At 40.9% G+C, this 21561-nt stretch overlaps 1 protein-coding gene across 2 annotated transcripts; it reads right to left on the reverse strand.

Annotated features, from left to right (window-relative positions):
- Positions 1 to 1539: 1539 nt before the first annotated feature.
- On the reverse strand, positions 1540 to 21561 carry brd1a (bromodomain containing 1a). Of its 2 annotated transcripts, none has more exons than XM_053650255.1 (13): positions 21204 to 21561; positions 18853 to 20221; positions 17175 to 17331; positions 16960 to 17091; positions 15665 to 15793; positions 14788 to 15100; positions 13363 to 13614; positions 11044 to 11490; positions 10691 to 10817; positions 5824 to 5957; positions 4040 to 4149; positions 3331 to 3485; positions 1540 to 2494 (listed from the first exon to the last, which is right to left on the reverse strand). In XM_053650255.1, exons 2-13 carry the CDS (start codon positions 20202 to 20204, stop codon positions 2311 to 2313), a joined length of 3492 nt encoding a protein of 1163 aa, XP_053506230.1. In that variant the 5' UTR covers positions 20205 to 20221; positions 21204 to 21561; the 3' UTR covers positions 1540 to 2310. The 2 variants fall into 2 exon arrangements, with proteins under 2 accessions (XP_053506230.1, XP_053506228.1); XM_053650253.1 differs by having other exon boundaries at positions 5824 to 5960.

A 21561-nucleotide genomic window follows, 5' to 3' on the forward strand; every position in this document is an offset into this window, starting at 1 on the left:
ACTTACCACCTTCTCCACCTGAGCGTGGCGTTTACTTCCCCATGCAATTAGTACCTGATGGTGAGGAGAGATGACAAAAGTGGAGCTGGGGCCATATTAGCATTCAGCGGCATGCGTGCTACAAGCTCCCAAACAGTATAATTCGACAGCTATTTTGGCCTGTTTGATACGGTCAATTTCATATTTTCAGAAATGAAAGATTTTTACGTTTAGCTGTATTACTTGCTATTGATAGGTATTTTGAGTTTATGAATAGCAAAATGGCCAGGCCTGCTTTACGTGCAAAGTTTAGACAACTCAAGCAAGAGTTAGCAAAACACAATGCTCATAACAATCAGAGGGCCAAGAAAAGAAGCCTGTAATCTACAAGATTGGCCTTAATGTTTTAAAGCAAGAGGTTGGTAGCTAGAAAGGTATGCAAATTTCCCCTCTTAAAAGTATGCAAATGAAATGCATAAAAAGGTATTTGCTTCTGCCTTATGAAAGCTGAATGAGGACTACAATGTATCTGAAGGAAGTCACTTACAGAACCCAATCATGTAATGTCTTTTTCTAACGGTGTAGCCACAGTGCCATCCAGTGGCAAAGACTCTGCCAAAGTAAGGTGAGATAGCGGGAATGGAAACAAATAAAAATCTTGTCACTTTATTCATTCATCTTCAATAACTGCTTTATTCTGGTCTGGGAAGACCGGACATGAGGCAGGAATATAACCTGAATATAGCCAGGAATATAACCTGATGAAATGCCAGTCCATTTCAAGGCACACATTCACACATCCATTCACACCGCAGGGCAACTCACAAAAACTGACAACTTTGTGGGAGATGGGAGAAAACCTGAGATCCTGAAGAAATCCACAGAGACACATGAGAACATGCCAATCTCCGCACCCAAGCTCAGGATCGAACTGGGGACCCTGAAGCTGTCGGGCAGCAACACTACCCACTGTGATGCCCTGTCACCATGCTCGAGAACATTAAAAGAACAAATGAAGACTCCTGTAGTTCATATGTTTAGTCAGTTTAGTCATCTTTTTTATTACCTATAAAAAAAAAAAACAAACAAACAAAAAAAAAAACACAAATCCCAACAACCATTCTGTTATCCAAAAAAAAAAAAAAAAAAAAAAAAAAAATTATAACATATAAAAAGTATCCACCCTTATTATCTACCCTTTGCTACCCAGAGACCAGCTAAATGACTGCAATGAATTTTTTCACTAAACAGTCATATCTAACAGTATTTATATAACGGCTACCATTAGAGAGCCAATGGAATGTGCCAACTGAAACTGATTCATGAATAATTTAAAATGGCTGCATCATTCAACTATATCATCATTAAGGTCCCAAATACACACTCACTCTCTCTCACACACACACACAAACATAAACAAAACAAAAGACATTACAGTGTAGACAAAGCTGTTGAAAAAAAAAAAAAAAAAAAAAAAAAAAAAACACAAACAAAACTTAAACAAATATATATATATATATATATATATATATATATATATATATATATATATATAAAGAAATGTCTGGGCAGCATTTTTTCTCTTTTGGTTTCATGAGAACAAACAACACACTTTCAGTTTCCATAACAACAGTAATTTGTGTGAGCATCTAAAGAATACAGATATATATTTACTTATATAAATATATCACAACAAAATAGGCTAAAACTGTTATAAAAACATTATTGGGTACAAAAGACATAATACCAAAAAGAAGTTTATACATATAAACCTCAATAATTTAAATGATTAAAAAAAAGGAAAAACAACAAAAATATTCTCACATTATTTTTTAAGCCCTGATCAAGCGTCTTTCCTGCTTGAACTTTTTTTTTCTGTATCAGTGAGGAAGACGCTGAGATGCTAAAGGTAATTCACCAACAAAAAGAAATATTGTATAAATACTACAAAAAAAAAAAAAAGAAATTAAAATGTACAGTACCCAGTGTGGCAACTCTACAGAATAAGTTAGGATGAAGCCATTTACAGTTATTTACAGAGTTCGTAGAACAAATGAACACTTTAGTGAGTGGAAATGAGAACTTCAGGTGGAAATGCAGGAGGTGAGTGGCAGTGAAGGTGGCAGCAAGCGCCCAGCACAGTGAAGGAGAGACAATCAAATGCATTCGTGCACACAGTCATCAAAGCAGCAGTCGCCCGCAGAGCAACTTTCTCAACACAAGGAGGAAGAAAAAGAGCTTTGGCAGCAGACAATTGAAGATCTGAGCAAGGCATGGAGAATACTAAGGCTTTACAGTCCAGTCCGCCCATGTGCTCTGTGGTCTCTGCTGTTAGTCAACGTCACTGAGATCGCTGCTCGGCTCGTCCTGCACTCGGTTCAGGTGGGTCATGGCCCGTGTGAAGGCGATCTGAACGGCTTTGCGGATGGCTGAGGTGCGGCCCTCCATCATTTTGATCTTGTCGATGGTTTTGTCGATTCCAAGAGGAACCATTTTGGATTTAGGAAGCCATTGCCTAGGCAGATGGAATTACAATATGTAGACATGGTAGTTAAGTACGTGCACATTACCATCAAATCATTATGGTGTTTGTATGGCGGTTTTGGAAAACCTATCAGACGTCGCTGTGCCTAAATTCAGCAAACTGGCATAATGAGGAAAAAAAATAAATCAGCTTTTGACCAAAACCTGTTTCTGCCTAACATACATTTATATATCGGTCTAAAGAAAACAAATATATTTCACCAAAAAAAACTTAGATTTCTAAAATTCATGTTCGGTCGATAAGGAGACAGTTTACCAAACACAGCTGTACAAACAGTCAGACTGCCCAAACCTGCTTTAAGTACCAATTTCCTAGCAAAGTGTGCTCTCCTTACAGTGTGAATCTCATGCTTTGATCAAGTTGCTGGTTTCATGCCATAGCTAAACGCGCAAAAGCCACCCCTTACACAAGGGGTTCTCAACATTTTCTTAGTTAGGGACCCCTTTAACTGTTTAAAAATAAATAAATAAATAAATAAATAAATAAAAACTAAATAGACCAAGTCAGTACAGATTTACATTATGTGCACAGAAATTTGGGCTATGTTAAGGAGCAAACTTTTTTTCTTCAATCCATAGAGCTTATACTTGTCCTTAAATTCCAGTCGACATTAGTTGTAGGCATAATAACTTTGATAACTGCAACAAAATTATAAAATCACCCCCCATGCTTCCCTGACCCCACTTTGAGAATCATGGCCTGATGCTGTTGGGGGGGGGGGGGGGGGAGTGAGTGAGTGAGTGAGTGACTGAGTGAGTAAATGAGGATTGTTCTGCCACTAAAATCACAGACATTTCAAAGCTTACCAGCTGCGTTTGTTGTCGAAGAAAAGGACGAGGTGGAGCTTCTCCTCGGACTTGTACTGCATTTGCTCTCCAATGCGGAGCACGTCCAGTGGCGGGATTGGTATGGACACCCCGTTGTGATTGCAGCCCACCCGAGGCATGTGAGGGTCGATTATCTATGAGGGGAAAAAAGATGTACAGGAGATAAATGTGATGCCTTAAAGCTGGGTATTTGTGTCCTAATGGCTTCAGTGCATTAAATCAATGAGGCTTTCCTTCTGAAGATATGTGTGTGTCTCCTGTGATGACACGATGCATTTCATCACATGATCAGTCTTAATTTAAAGCATTGATGATTCAATGAAATATATTAGCTTTGACATGTGCAATAGTATAATGACATGATATTAGTAACAGAAAAAGAGCTGGTATTGGATTTGAGTGATTTAGGGGTCAGAACTCAGCGAATCTTTATACACTTAGGATCCATTGCTATATTAAAAGGTAGAATGCTGCCATCTAGTGGATAATAAAAAGCTCAACACTTATTTGGGCAGCTAGTGTATAAAAACAAGTAATTACATGCATATTATCATCCTTTAAAACACCTGGAAACAAACACAAGTGCATTGATTTCATGAAGACACACTGTGCAAGGGTGTGTAGTAGGTTCCCCACTCATTTTGTTTCCGGGATGGAGGAAATAGTTAGCACACGGTCACACACTCACCAAGGCAGGGTAGGACGGATATCCACTACATTTCGCCCAAACTAATTTGAGAGGTTCCAGAACCACTGTTGCAGCATTAGCAGGCATCCACATACTGCTGTTCCCAACTTCTATGGAAGCAGGAATAACGACAATGTGGTTAGCAGGGATTCACTGCAAACAGAGCACAACACTTCCAAAGACATGCTTCTACATAGAGGCAGAGCACTAACAACACAGCGACATGCAAACACCACAACACACACCGGAACATGACGCAGTAACGGAATATAAAACACACTGTGAATAAATGTTGTTTTTCTTAAGTAAACATTCGCACTAAATTATAGCTGATGTTTAAGGATGCTTTCACATATTCAGCATTTTGCTCATTTGAATTGAACCCTGGTGCATTTTTACCCGAGGGCAAGGATCGTTTTAGCAGGTCAGAACACTCAGGTTCAGACAAAAACAACGGCTCCAAGAGTGTTTGAGCGATGTGGTGATGGAAGTGAGGAAGTGACATTAAGTCAACCCAATTACAGGAAGTAGATTTTAAAAAATGCTGGGTATTCTGGGTTACACTGCATTTTTCGAACATATCAACCTGCTAATCTGAGCTGCAAAGAAGAAACTGAAGCAAAGGACAGAGCTGTAGCAATGCTATGTGTTCTGGATACATGGACCAATGAATATAATGAGAAAATAATCACTCTGTAAAATATACATACATGCAAACACATATTTTATTATTTTATACATACATTTATATATATATATATATATATATATATATATATATATATATATATATATATATATATATAGAGTGATTATTTTCTCTTTTTATATGAATATATATGAATATATGTGATTTCTACACAATCTTGGCAAAGTAAAAAGTCTCCGTATTTCTTACCAATGAATGAAAAAAATTTCATGAACACATTTTTCAGCTCTACATGCCCCTCAGCGTTTTTGCTTTTGATTTGTTTTGTTTTATTATGTGCTGTGTGAAACCACACTGAACAACAAAAAAAGTATTTTGGTCTGATTCACGCTCTGCAAACAAACTAATATGTGTGTAAATTCCCTAAGAAAACTACAGGGTGTCCAAAAAGTCCACATAGACAGGGGAATTAACACTTTTTAATCAAAATGTAACTTTATTTACAAAATTGGCATTTCTTTGTAAGCACACACAAAGTCATCTCTCCCGGTCATGATTCATGATGAACTTGTGGTGTTATGTATGTAATTGTGAATCTAGTGTTCTGTATGTAATTGTATGTCTATCGCAACCTTGTGACAGCTTCCTGTTCCAGCCATGAGAATGATTTCAATAATGTTCTTCTTTTGTCAAAGGCATTCTTGAATCTGAATTAAAAAAAAAAACCCATACATACATACACACACACACACACACACACACACACACACACACACACACTATTATATATATATATATATATATATATATATATATATATATATATATATATATATATATATATATATATATATATATATTCAGAATTCAGATTCAAGAATGCCTTTGACAAAAGAAGAACATATTGAATGTAGACCATGTAGAGTGGAATCTACTATTGCCTAATGGTAATCAAACAACCTCAAACTTCTGAACAATGCTAATAGATAATTTGTACAGGGGCATCCAACCAACAGTGATCCCTTTCACTCGACTACAGCCCACACTGTAAAATAAAGATCATCACTAAGAGCTCAGTTTAGTGTTAAATAGCACAAACATACACAGCTCTCCACGTCCAGAGCTGCCTACTCACCAGCAGCGAGTCTAGCAGCTTTGGCGAAGTTCCCAGTCTCAATGCAAGCGATGAGCTCACTTTTGTCGTCCACAGTGTTCCTGCGCACAAGAGCTGGCTTCCCCTTTCCACACTTTGGAAAGCCCAGAGCGCCGCTGCTGAGAGAAAGAAAGCTTATTGTTAGATCTGTAGTTGGTGACACACACAGACCAAAGATAACTAAACTCACTAACATCACTAAAATCATGATCACAATGTGCAAAGTTTTTGCTGAGCAATGAAATGCTGATATCCCAGTTTAAGGATACAAAGACATGGCTTGTTTATTGGTTCTGAAGAAGCAAAACAAACCAGTCAAGTGGAACAAGGGTGTGTCAGTATATCTAAACATGCTAATCAGCCTTTTATCTACAAACACTTTTCAATATACAGTGCGGGAATGAGTATTGGATGCATCAACATTTTTTTCAGTAAATATATTTATAATGAGGTTATTCACATGAAATTTTCACCAGACTTTGGTATTACCTCAAGAAATCCAGACATATAAAGAAATCCAAACATTAAAGTCCATAAATGAAGTTATGTGTAATAAAGAGGAATGACACAGGAAAAAAGTACTGAACACGCTAACTGAAATGTGTTTAATACTTAGTGGAGAAGCCTTTGTTTGTTATGATAGTTTCAAGATGCTTCCTGTATGAAGAAATTACTCGTCCCAGTATTCTTTAAATCTTGTTCAATTGGATTCAATTCAGGTGATTAATTGGGCCATTCTAACACCTTGATTTTTTTTTCCTTTGAAACCAAGTGAGAGTTTTCTTTGGAAATGCTTTGGATCGTTGTCCTGCTGGAAGGTCCACCCATGTCTCATCTTCATCATCCTGGTGGATGGCAGCAGATTCTTCTCAAGTATCTCCCGGTAAAGGGCTCCATTCATCGTTCCTTCAATTATATGAAGTCTGCCAGTACCATACGATGAAAAACAGCCCCACACCATGATGCCTCCACTTCCAAACTTCACTGTTGTTGTAGTGTTCTTAAGGTGATGTGCAGTGCCATTTCTTCTCCAAACATGGTGTGTAGTGTGACAGACAAAAAATTCAATTTTGCTCTCGTCTGACCAGACTACACGCTCCCAGTATTTCAAAGCCTTGTCCAAAGGAGTTGTAGCAAACTTTAAACGAGCTTCGACATGCCTTCTCTTTAGTAATGGAGTCTTGCGGGGTGAGCGTGAGCAGTGAAGTGCATTGCCTATTGTTTTCTCTGTTACAGTGGCACCTGCTCCAAGTGTTTCTGGAGCTCTTTCCGAGTGGTCCTTGGCTCTTGGGCTACTCTTCTGACTATTCATCTGACTCCCTGGTCAGAAATCTTGTGAGGAGCTCCTGTGCGGTTGATGATGGAGTGATGTTGCTTCCACTTGTGGATAATGGCCCCAATGGTGCGTACTGGAGGATTCAGAAGTTTTGAAATATGTCTGTATCCGATTCCATCAATATGTTTCACAACAATAAGGTTGTGAAGGTCTATAATAAATATAAAATATAATTACTTTCTAACTTCTTACAGATTTCAGCTGGTTCCTTGCCTTGGAGAACTGCTTTTCGTTAGTGTGTTCAATACTTATTTCCTGTGTCATTCCACTTTATTACACATAAATTTATTTATGGACTTCAATGTTGTGAATACTTTATATTTGCGGATTTCTTGAGTTAATACTGATGTCTGGTGAAAATGTCACGTGAATAACCTCATTGGAAATATATTTACTGAAAAAAATGTTGACGCGTTCAATACTTATTTACCCCCCACTGTCATTGTAAGTACAGGAAAGCAAATTCTCTCCTTCAGTCTTACTCATATTTAGAATTTTAACTCAAACAAAATCCTTAAGGTGCAAAATGATTAGTTGTATGCACACAATGCATCTGTTCAGTGTACTAATACCAGCCTATTTCAGCCCACAGTAAAAACAGAAGCTCGATGCACCAAGGAGGGTGAAATGTCAGCTTAATTATTTGACAATACAAAAGCTATTGTTATTGTCAAAACAATTAGAAAGACATACGATGCAAAACATAATCCATTCTTTAAACAAGCAAGACACAGCAAGTCTGTGTGTGTATTGATTTTTTTTTAAAAAAGCAACATAGTACACAAAATTTAACAGGACATTTCTCAAGCACATTTCAGAGAATCAGCTGTTCAGGCAAAGTTCTTCTGAAGTTATAGTGAGTGACACCAGCTGATATTCACATTAATTCATATCATGTGAATACCAACTACTCTCATCTCCTACAGCATCATAATCACCTCGTAAGCTGATTAAATACTTTTATCTAAAACATTCCGTTTCTCTGAAGATGCTGTGTACTGTGCTGCCCCTTCACTATCTGCATTTATTATGAAAGAGAGAATACTGCATATATTATTACAGAGAGGAAAGAATTTTCAAACAGTGCTTCCGAGTTTGGAGACACTCTAATAAAACTGTTCTCATGAATGTTTTAGGAAATGCAGTGCATGTTATAAATTCTGATGATGCAAGTCACTGTCATCATAACTAATTAAATTATCTACAGTATCTCACAAAAGTGAGTACATCCCTCACATTTTTGTAAATATTTGATTATATCTTTTCATGTGACAACGCTAAAGAAATGACACTTTGCTACAATGTAAAGTAGTGAGTGTACAGCTTGTGTAACAGTGTAAATTTGCTGTCCCCTCAAAATAACTCAACAAACAGCCATTAATGTCTAAACTGCTGGCAACAAAAGTGAGTACAAATTGGGCCCAATTAGCTATTTTCCCTCCCCAGTGTCATTTGACTTGTTAGTGTTACAAGGTCTCAGGTGTGAAAGGGGAGCAGGTGTGTTAAATTTGGTGTCATCGCTCTCACACTCCCTCATACTGGTCACTGGAAGTTCAACATGGCACCTCAAGGCAAAGAACTCTCTGAGGATCTGAAAAAAAGAATTGTTGCTCTATATAAAGATGGCCTAGGCTATAAGAAGATTGCCAAGACCCGGACACTGAGGTGCAGCACGGTGGCCAAGACCATACAGAGGTTTAACAGGACAGGTTCCACTCAGAACAGGCTCCGCCATGGTCGACCAAAGAAGTTGAGTGCACGTGCTCAGCGTCATATCCAGAGGTTGTCTTTGGGAAATAGACATATGAGTGCTGCCAGCACTGCTGCAGAGGTTGAAGGGGTGGGGGGTCAGCCTATCAGTGCTCAGACCATACACCGCACTCTGCATCAAATTGGTCTGCATGGCTGTCGTCCCAGAAGGAAGCCTCTTCTAAAGATGATGCACAAGAAAGCCTGCAAACAGTTTGCTGAAGACAAGCAGACTAAGGACATGGATTACAGGAAGCATGTCCTGTGGTCTGATGAGACCAAGATAAACTTATTTGGTGCAGATGGTGTAAAGCGTGTGTGGCGGCAACCAGGTGAGGAGTACAAAGACAAGTGTGTCTTGCCTAGAGTCAAGCATGGTGGTGGGAGTGTCATGGTCTGGGGCTGCATGAGTGCTGCCGGCACTGGGGAGCTACAGTCCATTGAGGGAACCATGAATGCCAACATGTACTGTGACATATTGAAGCAGAACATGATACCCTCCCTTCGGAGACTGGGCCTCAGGACAGTATTCCAGCATGATAAGACCCCAAACACACCTCCAAGACGACCACTGCCTTGCTAAAGAAGCTAAGGGTGAAGGAGATGGACTAAACCCTATTGAGAATCTGTGGGGCATCCTCAAAAGGAAGGTGGAGGAGCACAAGGTCTCTAACATCCACCAGCTCCTTGATGTCGTCATGGAGGAGTGGAAGAGGACGCCAGTGGCAACCTGTGAAGCTCTGGCAAACTCCATGCCCAAGAGGGTTAAGGCAGTGCTGGAAAATAATGGTGGCTACACAAAATATTGACCCTTTGGGCCCAATTTGGACATTTTCACTTAGGGGTGTACTCACTTTTGTTGCCAGCGGTTTAGACATTAATGGCTGTGTGTTGAGTTATTTTGAGGGGACAGCAAATTTATACTGTTACACAAGCTGTACACTCACTACTTTACATTGTAGCAAAGTGTCATTTCTACAGTGTTGTCACATGAAAAGATATAATGAAATATTTACAAAAGTGTGAGGGGTGTACTCACTTTTGTGAGATACTGTATAATGCACTGAATTGTGCATTACTTGCAGGGCTTAGCGTTGTCTGAAATTTTCTCAACAGACCCATTTGTGTGTGTGTGTGTGTCTTTATGTCTATGCATGTGTGTGTCCGTCTGTATGAGTGTGTGTCTGTCTATGCATGTGTGTGTGTGTCTTTATGTCTATGCATGTGTGTGTCCGTCTGTATGAGTGTGTGTCTCTCTATGCATGTCTGCGTGTGTGTCTGTCTGTCTGTGCGTCTGTACGTCTATGCATGTGTGTGTGTCTGTATGTCTGTATATGAGTGTGTGTCTGTCTATGCGTGTGTGTGAGGGCACACAGCTAGGTCATGTATATCCTCAGGCTAGAGTTCAATTCATAGTAGGAAAAAACCCTCTTTTATAAGCTTCAATAAGTCTATTACTGGTAGCGAATAAGGTTGATTTAGGACAGTGGCAGTGCTGATGCAGTCTGATGCAGTTTTGATAAAAGTAGTCCTTTTATAATGATACAAGGTGTTTACAAGTATGTCTTATACAGGGCAGCTGTGACTCAGGTGATAGAGCGGGTTGGCGGTTTCCTTGGGCAAGACACTGAACACAAAATTTGCTAAGTCAAAAGTCTCTCTCAGTATGTCAGTATGTATGATGTATGGGGATTAGAGATATTTGTGCGTGTGTGTGTGTGTGTGTGTGTTTGTGTGTGTGTGTGTGTGTGTGTGTGTATGTACCTGGTGTTGCCCAGCAGACTACTGCTGGAGGAAATGCTGGATTCTGAGGCGCATCTGCGTCGAGGCTCCGACTGCCTGCTGGGATTCGATGCCTTCTGCTTCTTCAGAACAAAACCGTTCGACAGACCTGACAGATTCAGAGAAAACGAGAGAGATAGAGGGTTAACATGTCTAACTAAATCTGCACAGAGGAGAGTGGATTCTGCTTGAGGGGAAACAAACTGCAGTCTGAATTCAGAACATTTCATATTCTTTTTGCAAACAAAGACTATCCAAACAGTGCAACTCAAGTTGTCTATTGATACAGTTATGATCTAGTTGTGTCAGTGCTTCTGCACTTCTCTGGGCAGTACCAGGGCGCTTCGTAGATATCTCCTCTTCGCCCTCGCTGCCTCGGCTAGCACTACGTGTCCTCTTCCTGGTGTGAAGCAGGGTCTCCAGCCGTGGGATCACTACTGACAGGATGGTTTTGGCGCCTATTTGGGCTTCATCCCCTCCTGAGGCCTTCTGGGGGCTTGTGCTTTTGGACTTACGGAAAAGCACTGATGTGCGTCTATTTACAGGAGCCGAGCGCTCAGCAACAGTGGACGTGGCCACCACACTGACATCAGCACTGTCCATCAGTAACCGATCCCGGGAGAGTCCATTCAGTGTCTCCGTGTGCTCAGGCTTTCCCAGGTGCTGTTGCTCCGAGGTAAGCTCGACAGGGTTCAGCGTGGGTGGCTCCGACGGGCCGTCTGATTGGACGACAGGGGGATGAATATCTGACGGCTCCAGCTTTGGAGGGGCCGATTTGTCGCCTAAAAAAAAAACAAAAGGCTTAAAGGCTTAGTCCAGTTTGTAAAAGCATTGACAACATTTATTTATTTATTTAAGTTTTAAGGATCCAGATGCGAGTGTCCCTCACGTTATATATGAATTATTATTGAGGACAGCGGATCAATAAGGGCCCAGCTGGTATTTTTAGCCCCATGCCTGAAAAGTTACACGTTCAGCCATCACATTCTTTATACAACATTATATCACATTACAGCACAGCACAGTTCAATTCTCAAATCAGAAGGATTCATGATTTATAACAGCAACTGAAGGAGTTCTGGCTGTAACATAAATGATGGGCTATATTAAAGCACTCGTTTGTACATTGCGATACGTTACTGTTTATATAGAAACACTTAGACTTGTTTGGTGGACTCTCCACATAAACGAATAATAAACCAATTAAGAAAGCATTTTATTCTAAAAAAAAGAAAATTATATGCTCATTGATATGGTGCAGTGTTCTTGTTTTTGTCTTATTAACTACTAGACAGTGAGAAAAACAGATAGGCCGGGTAGGGAATGGATGTTTACAGCTGTTATAACCAGGCCTGTCATGATCATTATGCTATCGACTTATACTACGATGTATATGGACATGACCTCGATCATTTTTGCAGACCTTGATATCGCCCACTGTTTGTTTGTTTACGTAAGAATGAATGTCACTGACATTTTAGTCGTTCGCACTGTTTCTTTCCACTCGTCTGCTCTAGGGCTGTCGGATTAAAATTCAAACTTGGAATATTCATCAGATTTATAATGAAAATGCACATTAAAAATACAAAAAACGTTCATTCGTATTTTTAGATGTACAGCAAGCACTAGCACACATTTTACTTAACACATACTGTGGGAAAAATGACAAGATATTAACAATGTACAAAATATTTTGAGGAAGAAAAATCTAGAAAGAATAGTTCTAGCGTTTTAAATAATCCCGTCGTAGTCAATCATGTCGGGGATTGAGCCGCTTAAGCCGCGTGAGCTGAAGCCGAACAGTGAATGAACAGCGGTAAACTCAAGCGATTTACTAGCGGCTTAATTAACTTACCCAAAAGCATCCTATACACACATGAGATTAATAAGACATATAAAATGCCGCTATGTAAAACTGACTAAAATGAATAAATATGACATGACAAAATATTAACTCAATTTAAAGGATATTTTTTCTCAGAAGACAAAACCTATTTGTTCACATTACAATTCCAGTGTCTAAATATTCTTATGACTTAAAAGTTCATTGCTCTTTGAAATGGAGTACATGCATTATTATACTATTATATTATCATTAGATCCGTGGCATAAAACTTATTGTCTTAGATGACAATGACATCGTTTATTGCAATTATTTCTGGAACAATATTTCGTCCAACAAAAGTAGTTATTGTGACAGGCCTAGTTATAACGCAAGTGATCACAGGAAGTAACATGTCTCACAGACATTCCATAACACTAAAATGTAAATATAAAATGTTTTTTTTATATATTGATTCATTATATTTTACATTGATGACGTGAAACGTCAAATAGTATAAAAGAAATAAAACTCTTCAAGATGTGCTGTAAAATGCAGACACTCCACTTCAGGGTGGTAACAGTAACTCGGCTACACCACCCTGGTGTGGGTGATTTTTTTTTCTTTCTACAACAGCACACGTTTTATTCTTTATTTAAACCACACAGATTATTCTTAACAAATTACAGAAGGGATACTTTCACACAAACATATCAGCCTAAGAAGCTCTCAGCTGAAATGGACCCAACCATGGCGTTTCCATGGCATTAAAACCTCACCTAGAAACAAACTGTAGTTCTTTCACGTGTTCAGCTCACACCAACACACTAACCTTCCTCAGCTGGGCTGTGCTCTGCTACTGGTTCCTCTGCTGGTCTTCCGTGTTCAGAGGAGTGAGACAGCGTGCTTCTCAGATTCATTTCCATCCTCACGTCACTGATGGTCTTCTTCAGCAGCTTCAGACGTTTACTGCGTGAAGGACTCGTCTTCATGGCCGTGGTCAGATCCAGCTTCTCCAGAAGCTCCTTTAGCTGCTCCTCAAGAGACATGTGCTGCCTGTTGGCTGGGATCAGCAGCTGGTCCACTGAGGATGAAAACGAGAAGGTTGGGTTTTTATTATCGGCTGTGTATTCAGTAAACAGTGTTAACTTGGGGTGGAGGGTGCAAGCTACAGAATTTTATACCACACCACTGCTGAATTCTCAATTCTGACTGGTTAGAAGGTGTTGATTCATTTTCTATACCTGCAGCTCTGACGGGAATCTTAGACGCACGGACAATCTTGGGACATAATGTTATATCACACCACCCCACTGTTCATTACTTCTCTATAACAGCATGTCACAAAGTGTTTTATTCCTTTCTTAATAAAGCCTGCAGCAATGAAAACAGGTTTAAGTTAACTGAAAGTATGTTCAGCCTATTTACTGCTCACAGGAACTGTTATGTCAGCCGCCTGTATTCGATTACTGAAATCATTGTTCAGGTATTTGTTATGCCCTATATCCACATGAGGTCAGTGAGAAAATATAGGGGGAGGGAAAGAAAAGAGAAAAAAAAAGGAGAGATGTCACTATGTCTGACTAGCTTGTTAATCCAAGGAGATATTTTTCACTAAACCCGGCTGGAACGTTCACAAAAGTTTGAACTATTACAGTTGTTACGGCAGAGTAGGCTGAACTGACATTGTAAAAGAAAAGCTTTTGCTTTGTATTAAATATTTAGTTTATTATTTCTCTATATTGCATCTCTCAGACACAAACACCATGAGACTACCAACAAAAGGAAAGTGTAACTGCAGTGGAAAAAAATGTAAACTTTATTACACCACATTAAAGAGCTACATTTAAATAAATAAATAAATAAATATCTGTTCGCTAACTTTTGCGGATATTTGAATATATGCAATTTTTCAAGGAGCAGCACGTGTGTTACACTTTTGTAATAAATGTACAATAACCTGCAACACTTATTTTAGCTATATCTATGTGTGTGTGTGTGTGTGTGTGTGTGTGTGTGTCTGAATGAGTGTGTATGAAGTTAAATGCTAGTTACAATCTTTTTTGTGTGTGTTAAGACTGTCAGTAACACCCTGATTGGTGCTTGAAAATGAAAAGCGTATTAAATGAAACTGATGAGTCCTGGACTGAGGAGCAGGAAATGTTAGCTGGAAACGGGCAGAAATGATTTCATTACTCACCCGTCTGAACAATATCAAGGGGGGGGGGGTGCAAAAAAAAAGAAAGTTTGTGCTTACCATCTTCCCAGGAGAAAGGCGGAGGTGCCTCAACCTTGGGTGGTTCACATGTGTGCATGCCTGTGCCTGGCTCGAAGCCAACGCGTTCGACGTGGTGCCGTGCCTTCCTGAGCAAAACTCCTCCCTGATCCCTCAGTCTGGCAGCCGCACGGTAAAAATATGTGTCCTTGGCATTGTATTTCATGCAGTTTGCGACGATGAGATCAAAATCGGCCTCGAAGTCGTCCAGGTTACTGTAAGCCTGTGCATCTATACGTTTCCTCATGGTGGAGAAGTCCATGGGCTGCTTGATGTGGTCCAGGTAATCTGGTACCTGAAAAGAACATGAAGATATTCAAACGTAGTTTTATTTATGACAGCATTTCTCACTCTCATAACGACAAAAGAATAGGATATTTAGATATGTAGTGTTTATTTACCCTGGATGCTGGACAAAACATGAAATACACTAGTTACTGCAACATAAACAGCATCCTGATCTACTTCTCCACTGGGTGAATACAGACAAACTACCACCCTGGACACATAATCTGCTGACCCGGGCTGCTCTAGGGAACAAATAAATAGTCTTTTTAGAGCTTGTTGGGAATGAGCAGAGACTTATTTTCCCAGTGTTTAAGCCCGGGGTTAACTCAGCTGGTCAGTATTAAGACTTCCACCTTCCAAGAGCCTTCCATCATAATAGAAGTGCCATTCAACAATGTGCAGCCTGACTGGCCGTTAAGTTACACTAAACCCATTTCAGCCATTTCAGAGGAAACAGAAATGACAGTTTTGTTGTATTTGAACACCCTAAGATTTATCATCATCAAGGAAAACTTGAAGGAGATACTGTGAACGCTGTGAATGTTTTTTATTCACCCAGTATGACACTCACCTCCTCAATGCTAACTGGCTGTGCAAAGATCTTGGCCTGGTCTTTTTCCTGCAGCTGGTCCAACACAGCCCTCAGCAAAATGTTTAACGGGGAGAGCTGCACTTCTAAAATTGACTGCTGCAATTTCATCTGCGGAGAAACCGAGAAACGACGAACATACACAGTAAAGAGAATAATGCAAATGGTTAGCCTATGCAGCTCAAATTTACAGTGCCATATGGCTTTAAGGACACAACTGGTTCTCTGAAATTAGGAAATATATCAGGAAATTTGAGGCAATGCTTTCTATACTATCGCTAAACCTGTTCTACCCCTTTGTGTTAAAATTTTATAAACGGCATGAAACTGCATCCAGCAGGAAAAATCACCATGGTAAAACTCCCATTTTAATCTTTATTATATTTAACAGGGGCGGCTGTGGCTCAGGTGGTAGAACGGGTTCTCAACTAATCGTAGGGTTGGCGGTTCGATTCCCTGCCCACGTGACTCCACATGCCGAAGTGTCCTTGAGCAAGACACTTTTGACAACCCCAAGTTGCTCCTGATGGCAAGTTAGCGCCTTGCATGGCAGCTCTGCTACCATTGGTATGTGAGTGTATGTGTGTGTGTGTGTGAATGGGTGAATGAGAACCAGTGTAAAGAGCTTTGGATAAAGGCGCTATATAAGTGCGCCATTTTACCATTTACTTAACATGTGAGCTTCAATAGCATCCAATAGCATGTAAAGAACTTGAGTCGACACTTTTACTTTAAACTTCTTTCACTGACATGTTGGTGTATTTTCACGTTGGTTCATCGTTTCCTACATCACCCACAATGCTGTTTGACCACCTGCTAATTAGCCAAGCCGAAAGTGTGTAACTCTGTGTAACTGCGTCATATTGCTGCTTTGCTTCTGTAACTCTGAGTCCAGCGTTTGCTGTCTCCACTACTTCAATGCTGGATTCCTCATCGATATCGCTACATCAGTAGAAATTGGTGAATAACAAAAAAAAACAAACAAAAAATAACGCTCTCATTGAAATTCGTTCTCCTATTAAATGCCATTGTAACTTCTCTAGTGATGTCACCCTCTGACATCAGAATGGCACACAACTTCTAACTTCTCATAGCAATACTGATAATACAGTACTAACAAACTAACAATTTAGCACCAGCGTCACTAATATTTGAATATAAAGTGTGGTGTTTGGTTTCCTTTAGGTATTTTTGCAGTTGTGCCACTGACTCTTTATAGACTCCCTGAGTTAGTCTTCATAAACGTAACTGTGTGAAACAGCGAACCAGGTCATTACCTCCTCTCTCTTGAGCTTCTCTCTCTTCCTGATAAGCTCCAGCAATAGCCTGGCTCTCTCGAGGTCATGCCTCAAACGGTGCCACTCCTTCAGCTGCTCCTTCAGCGCCCGGCTCTCATCCTCGCTGTGCTTCTGCACAAATGAAACACAATGGTTTCAGATAACATTATTCTACCATTTCAAGCCGCTGAAGCGCAGGGTCTCGTCGGACTCACAGGCTGGGCGGTTTTCTGGGACTGGAGGCTGGAGTGCAGTCTTCTGATCAGCGGTAGCCCATTCCGTGATTGTCTCTTCAGGGTCCAGTAGTTCAAGACCAGCTCAACAAATGCCTTCTTTCTCTGGAGAGAAACTTGACTGAGGATCGAGTCCAACCTGTCGCATGTAGGAAGAGATTAGAACGTATGCGGATGATGTAAATTCACTTTGCTCTCATATTTAACTCTGGTTAAACACAAGATGCGAGGACCAAAACAAAACAAAACTTGTCATGAAGCAATCCTATTACCACAACAGTCATTTACATGCACTCAGACCTAATCCTCTTGTTTAGATGAAGCTCCACAACATTAAAGAAATGTTCCAGTGATTGCTTTTGTCTAATCTCTATCTACCACATCTGAAGAGCGTGCAATGACTTTGGAAAATTATTTGCCTGTACTGAGAGCTCGGAACTTTTATAAAGGACTTAAAACAGAAGAACTAAAGGCATGTGAAATGACTATTATGCAAAACATGTATTCGTAAATAATGTTCCAAATCTGTCAAATCTGTTATCACAGACTGGTACTAATGTTTTACACAGACACGAAAGCATGGTAGCACGTCATATACCACCTGATGCTACATGGAAACACAACATAGCTGAAATTGGTCTTTACTGCAGGGGTTCTCCAGACCCATTTAACTGTCAATTATACCATGGTCTGTCCGAATGCTCAATTCTGACTGGCTGGAAGGTGTGCGAATACACTACAGGTAGTTCTGGTCATTTTAATCACCATTCTAAATTAATACACTGCTTATAAACAACTGTAACCATAGTAACAAAGTTAAACTCACAGCTTCATTATTAGTAGAGATGCAGCACAGACGCAAGTAATCCACACACGCACAATCTCTCTCTTTCTCTCTCCCTCTCACACACAATCTCTCTCTCTCTCTAATAACTATTTACTACAATTCATTCAAATAAATGTAATCTTATCACACTATGTTATCTCTGTGTATGATTTAGAGTAGGCAGAATTCTAGATCTAATGGCATGCATATAAAATAACTCTGCTTCGCTTCATGTGGTTCTTTGCCTCCACATCGTGCATTAAAATGCCTTACATAAATCACACAAGCTCCGTCAGTGCAGATTTATTTTATGAATGTAATCAGACTACTCAAATATTAGGCTCAATTTTAATGTGTACAATAATATTTAGTTTAGAGCCATTATATTTCAGAGTTTTTCAACAACAGAATACATTAGGCCTAAGATGATGTTATTTATAGGCGACTTATCGATTTGACTTATTTGTAAGTTATTGATTGAGGTTGGATTAAAACTGTTCAATTCAAATAACCTGTCAACGAGGCTAATAACTATAATAACTATGTAATAACGATCGTTGAGGGTTGTAATTTCCACCACAGTCACTGGACAAAGTGTCTCTTCATTAAACCTATCGTTAATGAAACGATGCACGTTTACGTTAGCATCCGTGGTCAAGCCTCGGTTCTAAGTGAGTTTTGAGTCGACATCTTTTTCAGTGGTGCTGAAATTCATCTCTGTGGTATATATTACTCATACTGACTCACTATAAAGTTATTCAAGAGTATTTCTGTAATGTATCCTCAGCAATTCGCTGCACATTCACGATTCTCTCTTTCCCCTCTAAAGCTTACCTATGAGGTGGAAAACTGCAAACAGTCATAGCTGGGACTGCTGCTACAGACTCTACGCGCTTTTTGTTCTTTTTGTTCTTCTGCTTTTTTGTCAGACTCTTTTTCTTCTTCGGTGTCCGACAGATTCCGTTTTTGGTTTCATTTTTGGGGTCGTCGTATATAGTGAGGGGCCTCTTGATGCACCCGTTGGGAGTGTGAGCTCCGCAGTAGGCTGTCTTCTTCACAGTGAAGGTAGGGTCGCCCGAATCGTTAGTCTCTTTAATGGGCTCCATCTTCAGGAAAAGGCCTGCCTTCTGTGCGCAGCTGACGTGGAAAGCAGTGTAGCAGTTGGCCTTGTGGCACTGGATGCAGGCGCCGACACCTTTCTCCTTACAGAGGTAGCAGGTGAGTTTCCAGCGTGCGGGTGGAATGTTGGCTACGCCATCGATGGGCTCGATGAAGACCGTGTTGGAGAAGCCAACCTCAGGCACCCACAGCGCACAGACCACATGCCCCCAGCGGTCATCTTCAGTCTTTTTCACAGCGCCACCTTTGTTAGGGCAGAGGATGCAGTCGGCAGGCTGAGCGGGAGACTGCAGACAGTGGCGACACAGCCACTGTCCCTCAGGGATGTAAGGAACTCCGTAACACTCCTGATGCACTGCGAGATTACACATGTCGCAGAAAAGGATGGCGTTGCTGTCCTGACATTCTCCGTCCATGCAAATGCAGCACACTGCGTCCTCGTCCACTAGTGACTGTGGATCCTGCTGGCCCTGGCTCTCTAAGAATGACTCCTTCTCAAAGCGGTCCACAAGGAACTCAAAGACGTTGGGAGAGACCTGGCTGAAGCCCTCGCTTCGTCTCTTTTCGTTGACCAGCTCCAGCCAGGCGTAGTCCTCCTCGTCCATGTCATATTCGACTTCCTCGTCTAGCTCCTCTTGGGTTTTCTCTTCATACCTGTAATACGTCTGAGGTCTTCGCGGCATGGCTGGTAGGTTATACTCCACAGTGCAGAATTTCGGTTCAGGCAGGGTGTAGGATGATGCCTGAGCCCCTTGTGTGTTTACAGCAGCGTTCTTTTTCAAACGGTTGTTCTTCAGACGTGCCGACCGCAACGGGGCCTGCTGAGGTTTTTCGGTGTTCTCCTTATTGCTGGTGCATTCCATGATCTCCTGAGCCACAGGGTCGTCATCAGCGATGACATCGAGCTTGTCGAAGATGCTGATCCGGTGCATGCGGCCATCGACCTCCAGCTCCACCATGCGCTGGGCTTGTGCGTATGTAAGGGTCTCCCTGTTCGGTGACGGTTTGATGGGAGAGGGTGCCCTCTGCAGTGCAGGGATCCTGTTGTTCCGTGCTTTCTTCCCCATCGTGGACCCTCAAAAATCTGCAGGGGAAAAACAGATTTCATTAGCAGATGCAATGTCCAGCCACGGCATAACTTTGATGCTTAACTAAAACAAACAAACAGTCAGAATCAGTGACTGATGCACACGTCAAAATTTCCAAATCAAATGGTTTACTTTTGCTGCAAACAAATCATCTGAGATCAAAAGGTCTCAGTCATGGGTGTTTTGCCTTCAGAACGGAGTTGGCCTTTAGAAACATAGAAGAAAAAAAGCTTTCCGGGTGTCTGAGATGATGGGGCTACTGTTCCACTGATTTATAAATACTACTTTCACCTGACTTGAGATCTTCAAATGCCTGCAGCACATGCTGCTGTTGTGACAACTGCAGACTAAAACCTCAAATCTTTCAAGATGCACAGAGTTTGTTTGAATGAAGCAAACAAGACGGAAAATCAGCTAACTGTCAGTTTGTGAGAATGACTAACACTGAGCTGATGTGAACCCCATCAGAGTTGTACTCATCAGCTGGGCGACTTGTAGCAGCAATGTACACGGAAATGAATGGACGTCAGTGATAGCTCCTTCACATGAACCCAAACTGATGCACATATAACGTGAAACAGAACTTACCAGAACACACAAACATCCTAGAAGGGAGGAAGCGTTTCTATGGTAATTACTACTAATAGATTTTGTTGCATACCACGGTGTGGGTGTTGTGGTGGGGGCGGGGAAACACTCACGACCCCAAATCTCATTCAGCTCTCATAGCCGTACAACTGAGTGTTTTCTTGGTCTTTAGGTACGTTAGAACTAGCGGAACTGCTCCTAATAAAACACTAAAACACCAAATGGCGCCAGAGCAAACAAACCAAGCACTATACGGCCAGAGACCATTTAAATACATGTCACAACAACAAGCAGATCTCATGGACTTGTGTCTCTACGCTGATCACAACAACTACAGCCGCTCAGATCGTCAGATCGCATTCGTTCTGTAGAAAAACACCGCATCATTACCTGGGAGGCCCAATGCTTCTAGCTGGAGACAGAGGCAACGGCTGCTGAAAGCAATGGCGATACGGCCTGCTCGGCGGCTCTGATTCCGCACACAATGTTCTCATCCAAAGGGCGCAGGCTGAGCTTCCTGTTGAGGAATTTGAATTACACCAAAAAGTATCCACGCTGCCCTCCAAGACTATGCTTCCCAAAACGTGTAAAATGGCCGAAACTCAGGTTTAAAAGCCATCCATTAAATCAGCAACGTCCTCTTCCCTGTTAACGCGGATCTGCTACAAGCTTCGCCTTCCCCCCACAACAATGCGGACGGGTTTGCTACAGAAAGCACCGCCCACTACGCACGACGTGATGACGTTAC

The sequence above is a fragment of the Ictalurus furcatus genome, chromosome 19 (genome assembly GCF_023375685.1).
Source record: "Ictalurus furcatus strain D&B chromosome 19, Billie_1.0, whole genome shotgun sequence".
Taxonomy (NCBI): domain Eukaryota; kingdom Metazoa; phylum Chordata; class Actinopteri; order Siluriformes; family Ictaluridae; genus Ictalurus; species Ictalurus furcatus.

What these genes read in the sequence shown, in the direction of transcription:
- brd1a (XM_053650253.1), bottom strand. Translation starts at nt 20,204, where the DNA reads ATGGGGAAGAAAGCACGGAACAACAGGATCCCTGCACTGCAGAGGGCA. An exon ending in CCCAGAAAACCGCCCAGCCT is followed by an intron (nt 17,092 to 17,174) that starts GTGAGTCCGACG and finishes TCATTTGTGCAG; the next exon opens with AAGCACAGCGAGGATGAGAG. An exon ending in TTCGACAACAAACGCAGCTG is followed by an intron (nt 2,495 to 3,330) that starts GTAAGCTTTGAA and finishes CCATCTGCCTAG; the next exon opens with GCAATGGCTTCCTAAATCCA.